The 17,377-nt window shown below is 37.5% G+C and overlaps 1 protein-coding gene across 3 annotated transcripts in view; it reads right to left on the reverse strand.

Annotated features, from left to right (window-relative positions):
• Frl (formin-like protein) overlaps positions 1 to 17,377 on the reverse strand; it is a 659,403-nt gene that overhangs the window by 180,247 nt on the left and 461,779 nt on the right. For all 3 annotated transcript variants that reach the window (XM_070084297.1, XM_070084296.1, XM_070084295.1), the window contains exons 8-12: positions 13,390 to 13,533; positions 4,895 to 5,011; positions 3,786 to 3,902; positions 3,427 to 3,559; positions 2,807 to 3,102 (exon numbers count right to left, since the gene is read on the reverse strand). In XM_070084297.1, coding sequence (XP_069940398.1) covers positions 2,807 to 3,102; positions 3,427 to 3,559; positions 3,786 to 3,902; positions 4,895 to 5,011; positions 13,390 to 13,533 — 807 coding nt within the window. The remainder of the gene's footprint in view (positions 1 to 2,806; positions 3,103 to 3,426; positions 3,560 to 3,785; positions 3,903 to 4,894; positions 5,012 to 13,389; positions 13,534 to 17,377) is intronic.

Here is a 17,377-nt window from a genome sequence, read left to right on the forward strand (position 1 = left end):
TCAACTCTCAAGTATCTGAAAACATTCACTTCTTCCATACTCCTCCTCCCCAATTTGATATCCAATTTTTCTTTATCTAAATCATTTGATACCCTCATCACCTTACTCTTTTCTATGTTCACTTTCAACTTTCTACCTTTACACACATTCTCAAACTCATCCACTAACCTTTGCAATTTTTCTTTAGAATCTCCCATAAGCACAGTATCATCAGCAAAAAGTAACTGTGTCAATTCCCATTTTGAATTTGATTCCCCATAATTTAATCCTACCCCTCTCCCGAACACCCTAGCATTTACTTCTTTTACAACCCCATCTATAAATATATTAAACAACCATGGTGACATGCTATATCATACCTTGTATTATATACTGTTAATTATTGAGTTCTATCTGCAGATCATCACATGATTTCTCATTAATCAGAGACATGCCAGTGAAATCCTTATTTTTTTGTGTGTGCAATCCGAGTGGCAAGTATTGTGATCCCCAAATAAATGAGGTGCAATTGTAATAATACTATTTTTTTATTAATACATCAGCCATTTACCACTGAGGCAGGGTGACCCAAAAAAGAAGAAACACTTTCATCAGCATTCACTCCATCAATGTCGTGCCAGAGGTCTGTCTACAGTAGTTAAAAAACTGCAACATATCAACACCCCTCCTTCATAAATGTTTCTTTGCTCACACTCCAACAACATGTCAAGTCAGAAAACCACTCATCTCCACTTGCTCCTATCTAACATACTCACCCACGCTTGCTGGAAGTCTAAGACCCTTGTACACAAAACCTCCTTTAACCCCTCCTTCTAACCTTTCCTAGGATGACCCCTAACCCAGATTTCTTCTGCTACACATTTATATGCCCTCCAAATCATTCTATTTTGTTCCATCCTCTCTAAATGTCTGATTCACCTCAACAACCCTTCCTCTGCCCTCTCGATAATACCTTAAGAGTGGAACAGTCTACCTAGTTGGGTTATTGAGGCTGGGACTTTGGGTAGTTTCAAATCTAGGTTGGATAAGTACATGAGTGGGATGGGTTGGATTTGAGTGGGACTTTCTGCTTATTTCTTGGGTGGCATTGAAAATTGGGTAGGGCAAATGTTTTGTTAGTGGGATGAATTGTAAAGGACCTGCCTAGTATGGGCCAGCAGGCCTCCTGCAGTGTTCCTCCTTTCTTATGTTCTTATGTTCTTATGAAATCCAGCACCTCCTCCTAATCTCCAAGCTACGGATTCCCTGCATTACATTCACACTGCACATTGCCCTTGGACATATCTCCGCTGCCTAAAGACTTCTTGTTGCAATATTCAACACCCATGCTTCACACCCATATAAGAGTGTTGGTACCACTGTACTCTCATACATTCCCTCTTTTCTTCCATGTAGAGCATTCTTTATCTCCACAGACTCCTCAGTGCTCCATTCACCTTTTTCTCTTCATCAATTTTATGATTCACCTCATCTTTCACAGACTCATCTGCTGACAAGTCCACTCCCAAATACCTGAATACATTTACTTCCTCCATACTCACTCCCTCCCTCCCTCCAATCTGATATCCAGTCTTTCATTACTTAAATTATTTGTTATCCTCATCACCTTGCTCTTTCCTATGTTCATTTTTAATTTTCTTCTTTTACATACCTTTCACCAGCCTCTGCAACTTATCTTCAGAATCTCCCAAAAGCAATGTCATCAGCAAAAAGCAACTGTGACAACTCCCATTAATGAACCATAATTTTTTTTTTTTTTTTTTATTATCACACCGGCCGATTCCCACCAAGGCAGGGTGGCCCGAAAAAGAAAAACTTTCACCATCATTCACTCCATCACTGTCTTGCCAGAAGGGTGCTTTACACTACAGTTTTTAAACTGCAACATTAACACCCCTCCTTCAGAGTGCAGGCACTGTACTTCCCATCTCCAGAACTCAAGTCCGGCCTGCCGGTTTCCCTGAATCCCTTCATAAATGTTACTTTGCTCACACTCCAACAGCACGTCAAGTATTAAAAACCATTTGTCTCCATTCACTCCTATCAAACACGCTCACGCATGCCTGCTGGAAGTCCAAGCCCCTCGCACACAAAACCTCCTTTACCCCCTCCCTCCAACCCTTCCTAGGCCGACCCCTACCCCGCCTTCCTTCCACTACAGACTGATACACTCTTGAAGTCATTCTGTTTCGCTCCATTCTCTCTACATGTCCGAACCACCTCAACAACCCTTCCTCAGCCCTCTGGACAACAGTTTTGGTAATCCCGCACCTCCTCCTAACTTCCAAACTACTAATTCTCTGCATTATATTCACACCACACATTGCCCTCAGACATGACATCTCCACTGCCTCCAGCCTTCTCCTCGCTGCAACATTCATCACCCACGCTTCACACCCATATAAGAGCGTTGGTAAAACTATACTCTCATACATTCCCCTCTTTGCCTCCAAGGACAAAGTTCTTTGTCTCCACAGACTCCTAAGTGCACCACTCACTCTTTTTCCCTCATCAATTCTATGATTCACCTCATCTTTCATAGACCCATCCGCTGACACGTCCACTCCCAAATATCTGAATACGTTCACCTCCTCCATACTCTCTCCCTCCAATCTGATATTCAATCTTTCATCACCTAATCTTTTTGTTATCCTCATAACCTTACTCTTTCCTGTATTCACCTTTAATTTTCTTCTTTTGCACACCCTACCAAATTCATCCACCAATCTCTGCAACTTCTCTTCAGAATCTCCCAAGAGCACAGTGTCATCAGCAAATATTACCACAAACTAATGATGCTGCTCACCTGGTTGGGTTTTAGAGCAACCCAGTTCAGTGTCGGTAACTTATATTTTGTATTGACTTTCTTTTTTATAGTCATGGAGTCGGGTGGAGCAGCTACATTCATTCCTGGCGCTGGAGGTGGTGGTCGTAATGCATTGTTCATTCCCATTGGTAATTTTGGGGGTGCAGGTGGTGTGCCACATCCAATAGGTGGTGGTGGTGGCGGAGGAGCAAAGGAAGTAGCAACACCTGGAGGTGGTGGTGGTGGTGGTGGAGGAGCAGGAGCCATAAATCCTGTGCCTGATCTTTCTGCACCACCTGTTGCAGAGATACTATATTAAACTATGATGTTCACTATCAAGTGCTTCATGCACAAAGCAAGTGGTTTACGAAGACATTTCTGTAACAGGATTTTCATTTTAACCCTTCCCTCTGAGTGATATATTAATTCAACACCCCTGCTTGCACTGTAGCACATTTCATATATTATATATCACACAACTTTATAAAAGTTCTTTAAATTTTATGTAAAAAATATTTATGTAGAAGTTAATTTCATTACAAAATGGTTCATGTGTCATTCATTCTACACCCAGCTAACATTTGTATCACTTTGAGGAGAACTTCTTATAAGTTACTTACCTGATTTGTCTGGATTTGATCTGGCCAAATTTTCCAGCTCTAAGATTTGTTTTTCTAACATGGATTGCCTTTGCCGTGACTCTTCACTTTTTTGATTGACTTCTCGTCGAAGTGTCGACACTTCTTCTTGAACCTTGAAAATATATAAAAATATGATTCTACTGACTGGAACCTGTAATTGTATTAGTTTCTGGTTTTCTCTTATGTTTATTTTTCTTTAAATTCAAAGATCCCTAAATTAAATGTACACAATATTCAATAGTTACAGATAATTGCAAACTTAATATAAAAACCACCAGCTTTATAAAGATTCATAGTATTTTGTATCAGAAATAACTTTGCAATGATATGCCACATACCTGACAATGAATATTTTCCAATTCTTCCTTTTGTCTTCGCATTTCAACCAACTCGCCTTCTAACTCTACTAACTTAGCTAAAGATTCTGCTTCCATTTCTGACATTCTTTCTGCCATCTGAAGTTGGTAAAATAATTATAATAAGTATGAAATATTAATCTTGACATTCTATAAGCTCAAATTTGGAACAACTTTCAATTTTTTTACCCCTTCTGAAAAAAATTATGTATGATTAAAGAACTTTTAATAATATGTACACAAATTCTTTTCACATCAAGAACATTTTACAAATTAAAAATAGTGCACACCCCTTTCAAAAGAAATTATTTATACAACTTAATTCCTGGTTGACTTAGATGCTGGATACTTACATCATTACATCCTCTTGCAAGTACATATATATTTTAAACAGTAGTAGTCTAAAAGACAATGAAAAAATCAACACATCTATCAAGTTACGAAGAGCCTCAAGCACATTACACAATCCCTTCTGAACCACTTATCTCCAGATTCCTCAACTCACTTATAAATTTCTGTATTTTTACTCTTCTACAGCATTCACTATTTCTTTAAATTTTAAGCCCCTCCAAATATTTTTTGTCAATCAATCAAAATTGTAATTATATACTCTACAGTTATTTAGCTATCCATGTCAAACAAACATTTTTTTTTTTTAACATGATGGTTGTCTCTCACTGAGGCAGGGTGACCCAAAAAAAAGAAAGAAACATTTTCATCATCATTCAACACTTTCACCATCACTCACACATAATTGCTGTCTTGGCAGAGGCATTCAGATATGACAGTTCAGATATCACTCCAATCAGCCAATATCAAACAAACATCTCCCATTTAAATAAGATACCAGATATTTTGAGCAGGAATCCAGACATCTTATTAATAAAATAAGATACAAATTCTTTTGAACAAGTATCCTACATATGCTTGTAACAAAATAAAAATCTTCAAGTAAACCCAGATGTACTCGAGTTAATCTACTGAGGACATACTCTTGAGTTACCTCTCACAGAATGGATATAGGGTGTAAATAAACTAGTTATTTTATCAACAAAACCAAAATTTAAATCTTGAAATTAACTAAGACATACATGCGCTAACTCATCTTCCAATTCAGCCACCCTTTCTAATGCTGCCGTTTTAGTTTCGCTGTCCTCCATGAGTGCTGCAACATCAAACACGTTGTCAAGATAGGCAGAAATCTGAATCTGAAAAAATAATAATTACATGTACAATAATGAATATATAAATAAACATTTGAAATAAAAATTGGAAGACAGTTGAACAATATGCAAAAGACCACAGTCAAGAAAACCATCTTCACTGACAAATTAATTAAAAAATTATGAATGGCATATATCAACTTTGAATAGATCTAAAGACACACAATTCAGTTAAGAAAAGTGCATGAGAAATTAAGACTAAATATATTAAAAATGCCTTAGAGGGGCATACCTTCACAAAGAACCAAGAAAATATATAAAAAGAAAAGAATTTTTAGGCCAATCAAGAGAGCAGGTCACAACTGTTAAGAAACAAAAGGTGCCCAAATGATGCTTGAAAGTACTTCACAAACAAAGTGATATGTTGGAATACAATCAAAGCGGAGGTAGAATGTGTTACAACCAACAGGAACTTTAAACTTGTACAAAAATCTATATCATGAAAATGGGACAAAACCAGTAGTCTATGAGGTTAGAAGGTTTATACCTGTTAAAGGTTCCAGGATCCCTACCCAAATGGTTTAGCATTAGAACAGACCACCTAAACTGAAAAGGAAATACATACTGTATTACAGGAATAAAGCTATTAACCCTTTCCATGTCCCTTATTTTTATTTATTAACACATTGGCCGATTCCCACCAAGGTAGGGTGGCCCAAAAAAGAAAAATTTTCACCATCATTCACTCCATCACTGTCTTGCCAGAGGGGTGCTTTACACTACAGTTACAAAACTGCAACATTAACACACCTCTTTCAGAGTGTAGACACTGTATTTCCCATCTCCAGGACTCAAGTCCGGCCTGCTAGTTTCCCTGAATCCCTTCATGAATGTTACTTTGCTCACACTCCCATAGCACGTCAAGTATTAAAAACCATTTCTCTCCATTCACTCCTATCAAATACGCTCATACACGCTTGCTGGAAGTCCAAGCCCCTCGCATACAAAACCCCCTTTACCCCCTCCCTCCAACCTTTCCTAGGACGACCCCTACCCCACCTTCCCACCACTACAGATTTATACACTCTCGAAATCATTCTGCTTTGTTGCATTCTCTCTACATGTCCGAACCACCTCAACAACCCCTCCTCTGCCCTCTGGATAATAGTTTTGGTAATCCCACACCTTCTCCTAATTTCTGAACTACGAATTCTCTGCATTACTTTCACACCACACATTGCCATCAGACATGACATCTCCACTGCCTCCAGCCTTCTCCTCATTGCAACATTCATCACCCATGCTTCACTCCCATACAAGAGGGTTGGTACAACTACAGTCTCATTCATTCCCCTTTTTGCTTCCACGGACAAAGTTCTTTGTCTCCACAGACTCCTAAGTGCACCACTCACCCTTTTCCCCTCATCAATTCTGTGATTTACCTTATCCTTCATAGATCCATCTGCTGACACATCCACTCCTGAATATCTGAATACATTCACCTCCTCCATACTCTCTCCCTCCAATCTGATTTCCAGTCTTTCGTCACCTAATATTTTTGTTATCCTCATAACCTTACTCTTTCCTATATTCACTTTTAATTTCTTCTTTTACATACCCTACCAAATTCATCTACCAACCTCTGCAACTTCTCTTCAGAATCTCCCAAAAGCACCGTGTCATCAGCAAAAAGCAATTGTGACAACTCAACTCAACACTCAACACGCCTTTGTTTACATCAGAACAGCTGTGTTTTCCCGCTAATGGGTGAGTATGGGAGATTCCTCTCCAATTTTCTGTAGTAATTACACGTTATCTAGACTTGTACTGTGACAAATTAACTGAAGTGTTGTTGATAGACATTGATGTGTATGGATAAATGTTTGTTTTCGCCTCTAAATGTTAAGGGAGGTACCTGATAGGGTTACTTGACCAGTAAAGACGCATGGACCAGTAAAGACGCATTTTTGGTAAAAATACTATAAAGAAAAACCTAAAAACGCAAACTGACTTCCGTTTGTAGGTTTTAAAAGCACTTTGTCCTGTCTTTAAGTCTTTATCATTTCAATAACAGATCTCAATTGATTGATGTTCTACATCACTTCCGTCGCAAATGCTTAGTTTTCAAGTTGCGACGGAAGTGATGTAGAACATCAATTAATTTACTACATATTTCCCCAGAAACACATAAGCCACATCAGAAAATCGTTGGTTGGGTGAAACTGAAAATTGTCCCTGCATTCTTTAATTCTCATGTCCTTATCTATGGTGGTAGGCCATATATCATGCAAAATATAATGATTAGTTTAGTTATGAAAATGGTAATATAAATACCATTGTGCATTGTTCTTGGACTCAGTATGATTTCTGTTTAAGTAAATTGGAGATCAAGGAGGATGAATTAGTAAAACATTCGTAGCCCAAATCACTAACCTAATCTATGGTAAAAGTTCTGTATATGACTCCTTTCTGGTAACGTTTTGAATTTTTAGATGCGCAGCCAGAGGAAAGGGGGCTACAAGGGCCATATCCCCCAATTGACAGAAAAAAAAAATTTAATAATAATTAAAAAATTAATAATAATTGATAATGAAAAATTTGTATTTGCATGATTACAGACAGTGATACATCCTCATTATGGCATCTCGTGAACGTGATGTTGGACGTTCTTATGCGAGTGGGTCACAGAAAAGAAAGAAGAAAATTCAAGAAGAAGAACAGAAAAAGAAAGATGTAGGAAGCTGCAGAAAGATCACAGACATGCTCACGAAAACAGTTTCTGATGTTACCAGTACAGTTGAATCTGCAGATACGTCAGATCATACAGGAAGCCCTCCCTCCATTATTTCTCAGCCAGCATCTACTTCTTTTGTGTCTCCTCTCAATGTCTCAACGGACATTTCATCCACAGGATTTGTCTTAAAAGATCCTGCCTCATGGCCAAATGTAATCCCAGATTCTCTACATAATGCTTTCATTGCAGAAAACTTCAGTCAAACTCTGAACATTGACTTTAGGAAATCAGCAAGGATTTATGATGATGGAAGTTGTCGTTGTTTAAAGTCATCTATGTTTTATAGGAAGCTTGCAAATTCAGAAACTGTGAAAAGATCATGGATGGTATACTCTGAAAGCTCAGGAAAAGTGTACTGTTCAGCATGCAAGCTATTTTCTATCAAAGAAAATACCTTCACACAGGGGTTCAATGACTGGAAAAATTACAAGCGTTTCGAAGAACACGAAAACAGCACCACTCACAGAAGCTGTATTTTAGCCAGTGTATTTCGTGCACAGAAAAAAGGGTTATTGGATTCTCATTTGGAAAATCAAACTGAAAAAGAGCGCACTTATTGGAGAAAAGTTCTAGAAAGAGTTGTTGCTGTTGTAAAATTCTTAGCTCTAAGAGGACTTGCTTTCCATGGAGAAAATGAGGTTTTTGGTTCGGAAAACAATGGCAATTTCCTAGGGATCATAGAACTGTTAGCACAATTCGATCCATTCTAGCAAATCATGTGTCACGCCTTGGGAATGCAGGAAGAGGCACTGTATCTTACATGTCATCTACTATATGCAATTAATTTATTGAACTGATGACTAAGAAGGTCCTCAATAACATCATAGCAGCTGTAAAAACTGCAAAATACTTAGCAATAAGTGTAGATTCAACACCAGATATTTCACATACAGATCAATTGACATTCATTGTTCGCTTTGTCGACTCCAGTGGTAAGCCTGTAGAGCGCTTTATAAAATTCATTCCTCTTTCAGGCCATGATGGAGAAACAATGATGAATGTAGTACTGGATACTCTGCTTGAACATGATCTCTCTATTATGGATTGCCGTGGCCAGAGCTACGACAATGCAAGTAACATGTCAGGTAAATATAATGGATTGCAAGCCTGTATCAAGCAAATCAACCCGCTTGCTGAATATGTGCCCTGCTCAGCACATTCTCTTAATCTTGTTGGGTCATGTGCTGCGGAGTGTTGTGTCGCTGCAGTTTCATTTTTTGGACTTTTACAAGCACTCTTTAATTTTTTCTCTGCTTCAACGCATCGGTGGAGTATACTCAAGTCAACCATTCATGGAGATGTCATCAAATCATTATCAACAACAAGGTGGTCAGCGCAGCATGATGCAACACATGCTTTGAAAGACAGCTTTGCTGAAATACGTTCTGCTTTGATCCAAATAGCAGAGGATGAAGACCAGACAGCAACTACAAGAAGCGAAGCAGCCAGCTTAGCATCAAAATTGGAAGATTTTGAATTGGCCTTACTCTGTGTGCTTTGGGACTGTATACTGGAACGGTTAAATGCCACGAACAAGACACTTCAGAAAATTGAAATTGAAATGGCTACTTGTGCTAACCTCTATGCAGGCTTAGTGGAATTTGTAAGCTCACTTCGCAATGATGAAGCTTTTGAAATGTTTGAAGAGAAAGCTAAACTGCTGATGAAAGACTACAGTTACCGGGCTGATCATCAGCGGTCAAGGAAGAGGAAACGCAATTTTGAAGAGCCAGACAATGAAATTGTGTTGCTACCAAGGCAGAAATGTAAGACAGCTACATACTTCGTCATTCTGGATTCACTGATTACAGAATTGGTGAAAAGAAAAAAAATCTACCAGAATCTCAATGACAAGTTTGGATTTCTGTTCAAAATTACTACTATGCCAGATGCAGAATTGAGAGAAGCTGCATTAAAGTTGCAACAACACCTTTCAGCAGATGTTCAGGACACATTTGTTGAAGAAATATTTCATTTTTCTGGGTATATGAATCAGATTAAAGCTCCACCTGAAAAATGTGCGCCCTCAGCTGCTTTGAAACATTTAAGAAATGCAGGTATCTCAGAAACCTTCCCTAATGTTGACATAGTGTATCGCCTTTACCTAACACTTCCAGCTACTAACTGTGAAGGAGAACATTCATTTTCTGTTTTGAAAAGAGTGGAAAACCAGCTCCGTTCAACAATGAGCCAAGACAAATTGTGTAACCTAGCCTTGTTGACCACTGAGTCTGATCTAACAAGAAATATTGATTTTCAGAATATAATTGATGATTTTGCCAATATGAAATCCAGAAAAAAGTTTATTTAAGAAGTGCCTGTGAATATAAACAATTCTTTACTTTCTTGAGTTTATATGATTTGATAGTCTTATGCATGATGCAATGTTAACAATAATGGTCAGTGATTTATAAAGGGAATAATAGTGATGTAGTGGTTATGCTGAATATAATAGGTACATGATGTCACTACTTTAATAGCCTAATCTAGTAATACTATGCTGTCTTGAGTTTATTCTCTTTAAAATGCATTAACAAGATAGTTATAATGGCTGTTGATAAATGGTTTTGGTTGTCTTGATGTACTTTCCCTATTAAATTTAATCTAAATAGCCAGAATGTATTTAATTAGACCTTAAACAGGCTCACACCGACCCTACCCTCAAGCTGGAAGGGGTCGCTTCGCTTACCCGTAACTCAAAGGGGCCCCGCCAATCTGAATAGCCTAGGGCCAGGAGACTTCTTAATCCGGCCCTGTACACACCCCCTACCTTTCCTAAATCCTGGTTATATTTAATTAATCTGAGAAATAGGGTAAATCTTCAATTTTTCAAGTGATGATGAATTCAAAATAAAAAGCAAGGCAAATGCAATATAGGAGAGGTCTGGGGATGTGATTAATGAACAGAGGAAATATTTTTTTAGTGCTTGGAATGTTTATAGTGTTTATTTTGGCCTTGGCTTTTAAACTGGCTAAATTACAAAATTTTGTGCACTGTATAGGGTAGTTTTGAACAGGTGGTTTTTTGCACTCAATCGATAGAACACAAGACATACTAGTGAAATAGCTAAGAATGTGGTCGATTTGAGCAATGGAACTGGCTTAAAATAGGACTCAAAGTGGGCAAAATCGATGATGCATAAATTGCTCCCAGACCATTACTTTTGCATTACCATAATTCCATGAATTTTCCATCAAATTTTGTACTTTTGGTGTTATTACTTTCAAAAAAAGATTCTCTACCTTTTAGAAGAATTTGTTATTTTTTAAATATGAACACTGAAAGCAATTTTAATTTCCGGGGTCTGGACAGTAAGTAAAGCAGATACTGCACTGTAGATAATTAAAGTAGATACTGAACGTAAGTAAAATTTTTGACACTTATCTGCCATCTTAGATGTTCATGAGATCAAAAGAGATGACCAATAATCCTGCCAAATTGCAAAACATTTAACATTCTACAGTTCAACACTAGTATGAGGGACAGTAATATAGTTGACAATTGATGAAACACTTGGGCAACACTTGGGAATCTATTATGGAAACATTTCACCAGCCAGTGGCTTCTTCAATCTGATACAGAGAAAAATGAACTGAAGAAGCCACTGGTTGGCAAAACATTTTCAGAATAAAGATTCCCAAATGTTACCCAAGTGTCTCAATTATCAACTCTTCAGTTTTCTAAACCATTTATACAAACAGTAGTATACAACCAATCTGGATGCTTATCTGCTAACCTACTACTCATTAAACAAATAGTCAACCAAATTCATCACAACACATGAAAGAAATAAATGAGCGAAGGCAATGCACTATCATTACATGATCAAACTATTTACTAGAAAAGAAAAAATCCTCAGTATAAATTACCTGAACTCACTTAATATAAGTGATCCTGTTCTATTGGAAGAAGAAAAAAGAAAATCAGGAAAAAGAGTCAACTAGATTGCAAGAAATTAATGTAAAATTGACCTAAGTCAGTATTTCAGAAATACAAAATAGAATACAGGTTGGCCACCACTAATCCGGTACGATCGGAACCTGTAGGGTGCCAGATTAGTGATTTTACCGGATGACAGAATGGTTAGGTTAGAATACACTTAACCCAAAGGCAATACTTATACATCGGCGATTTCACGCACTTTAAGCCCTATTATTGGCCCATTCCATTGTTCCAGTCTACCAAACTCATAGCTATTTCACTAGTATTCCTTCTATTCAGTTAAATGAATACAAGAAAATGCCCATTTACATATTTGATCAGAAATTGGTAATTTGGTCAATTTCACACAAATTTCAAAAGATGCCAATTTCAAAATAGGGTCCAGAATAAACAATGCAGACATTCCTGCACTAAAATAACATTTTCTCTGTTCATCAGTCACATCTCCAGGGCCCTCTTATATTAAGCTTGCTTTCCATTTTGAATTTTTATTCACACAAAAAATAGGTTTACTTTTATGCAGACTACTGCATTATTGTAATAATCACATATTAGACTAGCTAGTTGGACACGTATTGGATGGTGATGTCATCTGCTTACTCTTGAACACTGGCGAAAATCAAACATTTCCACTAGACTGAGCTCAATTTCAAGGTACTTTCTGTCAAGAAACCAATCAAAATCATATCTATTTCTGTAATATATCTTCCATTCTATCAAATGAGACCAAAAAAACGAGAATACAACCATAAAAAAACCATATGAAAATACACCACAAAGTCGGTTTTACACTTTAAACACGGTCACAGTTTTTTTTCTCATTATGCACTGCGTGCTGCAGGATTTTTTTTTTATATAGTGCACACTTACCACACAGACCTACTCTCTCATATGTAGGCCCAAATTTACCAGTCACAGCTTATCTGAGTGAGCTGAGTTCATGGCAACCGATAGTGGCTTCAAAGCCACCTTATATTTTATGGACAATGTATGGTGTATGTGCTTTACACAACAAGAAGCATTTCTTTTATTTGTTGGAAGCATAACTAGGGCTAAAAGTGAGCAGGTTATAACAATAAATAGAAAAAAAGAAACTGGAATGACTTATGCATCAAGTAGCACCACCAAACAGTAGCGGCAGGTTGGTGTGGCGGCCCCAGAAATTTGAAATTATGCTATCTGAAATTAGTGCCAGATTACTGATGGAATTGGATTACTTATTGCCGGATTAGTGATGGCCGACCTATAATGTATTACAACAGACCATATACCTATAAACAGAATTTTCTCCAACAGGAATTTGGAAATGGAATCAAAAAAGTTTATTCCAAAAATGAGAGAAGTTCAAAAAATATTAAATACATATACAGTATATGAAAAAAAAATAATTTCATAAAAATTAATATCAAAATACTATCCAAAAATAGAAAGACAACTTTCCCATTTTTGCATGATAACTTTATATAAAATATATACATAAAGAATATATATTTTTTTAATTATTATCGTTAATCTAATCAAATTTTACTTAAACCTTAAAGCTAAGGCTCAACACTGCCTGTATCATTACTTTAATAATGAGGCCTAAAATTATGCTCTAGAAGCAAACAATGAACACAGTTCACATTAGATATACAAAATATGAATCACCTTTTGAGAACATTAAAATATTTATGATTAATATACCTGCAATTCTTCACTTTCATGATGTCTCAGCTTCTCTAAAAAGTCATCTATACCAAGTTGAGTGAACTCATATTGGAGATGAACACGGAAATTCATGTCCTCCACGCTGTGAACTACTATGTTGATGAACTGCATACATGCTACCTGTTGCAGAGAACAAAACAGAAGTTATAACAACTAGAAATATTAAGGACACAATAAACAAACAAGGTTAACCCACATTTTGGAAGGAAACATTAGATAAGGTTTAGGTCCATCTCAAGGTCATTATCAATTTATAACTGATAATGTTGCAGTTGACATGTTGCATCTGATGTTGCAATTGATATGCTGTAGCTTTTTAATTGTAGTGTAGGCAAACTTCTGGCAAGACAGTGATGAAGAGAATGATACTGAAAGTGTTTCTTCTTTTTTGGGTTACCCTGCCTTAGTGGGAAATGGCCTATATGTTAATAAAAAAAAAGTGTCTGTGATGACAAAGATGTTCTCTAACATTACCATTCCTAATTCTGCTCTGGGTTAGTTACCATTAATTGTTCCAGAAGTGAGCCCTCTCTAGATGGGGGGAAAGCTGACACAAAAATAAAATAACATCAGGTAGGGTCAAGGACCGACAAGGTTATTCACCTTATGACATTATTCCACCTCTAAATTGGCAAGACAGAGCTGAATACTTTGCTGCCATGATGCAAGTTCCTGATTCAGCAAGAAAAACTCCTTTGCTAGCCATGAGAACTGTGTCAAAATTGTCAGAGGTGACAATAAGGTAGGATGAGGTGTATCTTCTCCTTAAATCCCTAGATCAAGAAAAGGCTGTGGGCCTAGACAAAGTGAGTCCAAGATTGCTGAATAGATATGCAAACCAGCTAGCATCACCTCTAATTTCACATCTATCAGCACTGCCTAGTACAGTGTAAATAGCCTACTCTGCAGAAAGAAGCAAATGCAGTCCCTGTTCACAATAAGAAGAGCTGAGAGAAAAATAGCAACTGCAGACCAATGTCAATCCTGTCCATCACTGGCAAGTTTCTTGGGACAATAATCTCAAGGCAGATAACAGCAATTTTCAACCGTCAATATGACTTCAATAAAGGTCACTTTTCTGCTGATCTGCTGTTGAACCTCTCCATTGTGTCATATCAGTCACTGGATGAATCCAAGATAAGCTGTGTAATAGCTGTGTAATGCCAAGTATGGCATGAGGGACTCTTGGCAAAACTGCAAGCCCTACGAGTCGCTAGCTCTGCACTATGCCTCCTTAGTAATTACCTTCAAGGTAGAGATCTAAAAGTAGTTCTCAATGAACCAGAGTCAACAAGACTTTGCCCAGTGAGAACACTTTGCAGTGTTTCAGAGGGAAGAGTACTTGGGCCATTGTTATGGAATGTCTACTTCAATGACCTTCTTCAACTCATCCCAGAATCACATACATATGCAGCCAACTGTACTTTGACATTTACTTATCCAAGGAGGAAGTGCCAGCTGTTCTCAACTACATCAATCACCAGCTTACAGCTATATCAGCCTAGAAAAAACAATGGCAGATTATATTTGCTTCTGAGAAAACATAAATGATGATGGTCTCTAGGCACCATGATGGTAATGCTGGAGCAGTGGTTAGAATATGAGTGTTGAAACCCAGGGACGAGGCTGATATCCTCGAGGTGAAATCTGATTCCAAATTATGAAGAATCACATAGTAAATCTTGCAAACAAGGCAGCTAGGAAGCTTAGAGTATTTAAGCATATCTCATATCTCCTCAACAGTGTCTGATATTATGACTATGAGTTCCATTGCAGCTATCAAGAAACAGTTTCAGAGCAGGACTGGTACTAGAATTGACTGTCCTATATATGTAGTATGCACCTTGAGTATACTCCAGTTTCTTGGATTGCTTGGCTCCCATCTCATGACTTCTTGACAGAATAGAGTACAGAGCAAGATGACTCGTCTCTCGTCTGGACTCTGCCTGAACAGATATGTCATTTCAGTAGAGCCTTCAATACCAGAGGGATGTGGGTGGCCTGTGGCCTTACTGTTGTGTATAAGGTCAGCAAGAAGAGAGCTTCTACACAAGATGAGCAGGCAGTGAACAACTACACTCTGGTTGTACCCTTCTCAAGGACATCACTTCATCTGAGATCATTCATTCTTAAAATGACCCGAGTCTGGAACATGTATGCACAGCATGATGACACTAATGAAATAAAGTCAGTTGATCAAATGAAATCACTGGCCCACAGATGGCTCCAATTTCATCCTATTCCTTATTTGTAAGTCTCATACCAATAAAAAAGGCTTTCAAATGAGCTAAGGTTTTTTTGTAAATAAAGGCAGGACCACTTAACCAAACCCTGTAAAACCCTTATGTAAATAAAAGGGAAGAGAGAGGAGAAAGAAAAGGAAAAAGAAAAAGAGAGAGCTAGCTAGCTCCCTACCCCACCTCTTAACTTTCATTTGATTAACAATAAATAGCCCTATTATGTACAGTGGAACCCCGGTTTTCATCCTTAATCCGTTCCAGAAGGTTGGTCGAAATCTGAAATGGACGAAAACCAAAGTAATATTTCCCATAAGAAATAATGTAAATCCAATTAATCCATTCCAGACACCCAGAAATATTAACAAAAAATACAATTTATAGAGACTAACTATAGATTTACATACAGAAAACAATGAGAAATAAAGATAAATAACTAATTTTAATGGATAAATGAACATTTAACCCTCTAACTGTCCAAACATAGATCTACGTTTGTGCACGTAGCACTCCACACTTGATTTTCTCCATATGAAAGAATGTAAAAAAAACATAGATCTACGTTCGGAGAGCTATGCGAGCAAATGTAGATCTACGTTTGGACAGTTTAAGGGTTAAATCACTTTTTACCTTCATTGAAGAGACTTACTGGCATATGGGGAGGGGAGAGGGAGGAGAGGTTATTGTTTGGAAAGGGAATCCCCCTCCATAAGGACTCCAGGTATCAAAGCCCTATCTGGGGTTACTTCTCTTCTTTGTCTTTTACTGGCACTAGGACCAGCTTGAGAGCCACTGGACCATGCAGACACGGCTTGCAGCAGCTTTGTTAGGGTGATATTTCTCCACCAACCCTTCCACATCCTAGCTACACAATATTTAATGCGGCTGAGAGCCATATTATTACTATCGACATAACATGTTCACTGAGTTTAATCGTTTCTAACAACTACCTTTAGATGCCATTATAAACAAAGGGAGAGGTAATGAATAATTCATGCAGAAAACTGTAAACAAAAGCATTATGTATTAAGGGTGGTGACTGGGCCAACGCATATTCATACACGTTTTCTCTGATGCTGGACCAGAGAAAATGTAATGTTTTCCCCTTGCCTGGCTAGCACACCTTCATAGCACATAAAGACTGCATGTTTATACACTATGTAACATGTTTCTTATATAATTTTGAAGAAAATATCATAGATAGATTAATGAAAATGTCTATTAATCTAAAATAAGACATTCATTGTGCCCAAGAGTGATTATTATTATATATTAGTATCATGAACATATGAGTAGCCCAGGCAGACACATCTGGTACAGATGATTTCCGAGTGGATGTACGAAACTGAGGGTAAAAATTCGCCGAAAAAAGTGGTCGAAATCCAAATTGTATGATATTTGGACCAGACGAAAACCAGGGTTCCACTGTACATCTATTTATCAATCCTAGTATGGTGTATGCTTCCAATAAATATCTGTTACTTTGTTACTTTAGTTTCTTTACAGTTATAAAAATACACATATGTTAAGTGGCATCACGTGGCTCATCAATGTGAATAATTTCCAACCATGCCTTCTTATTCTTGGGATCCTCTCCAAGATACGTTACTACGTGCCACTATCTGCCCTTCTCACACTATACCATTCACTCATTTATCCCTACCTCACCTATGCTATTTGTGCTTGGGGATCAACTGTAGCAACACACCTCAAGTCAATAATAACCT

The sequence above is a fragment of the Cherax quadricarinatus genome, chromosome 12 (genome assembly GCF_038502225.1).
Source record: "Cherax quadricarinatus isolate ZL_2023a chromosome 12, ASM3850222v1, whole genome shotgun sequence".
Taxonomy (NCBI): domain Eukaryota; kingdom Metazoa; phylum Arthropoda; class Malacostraca; order Decapoda; family Parastacidae; genus Cherax; species Cherax quadricarinatus.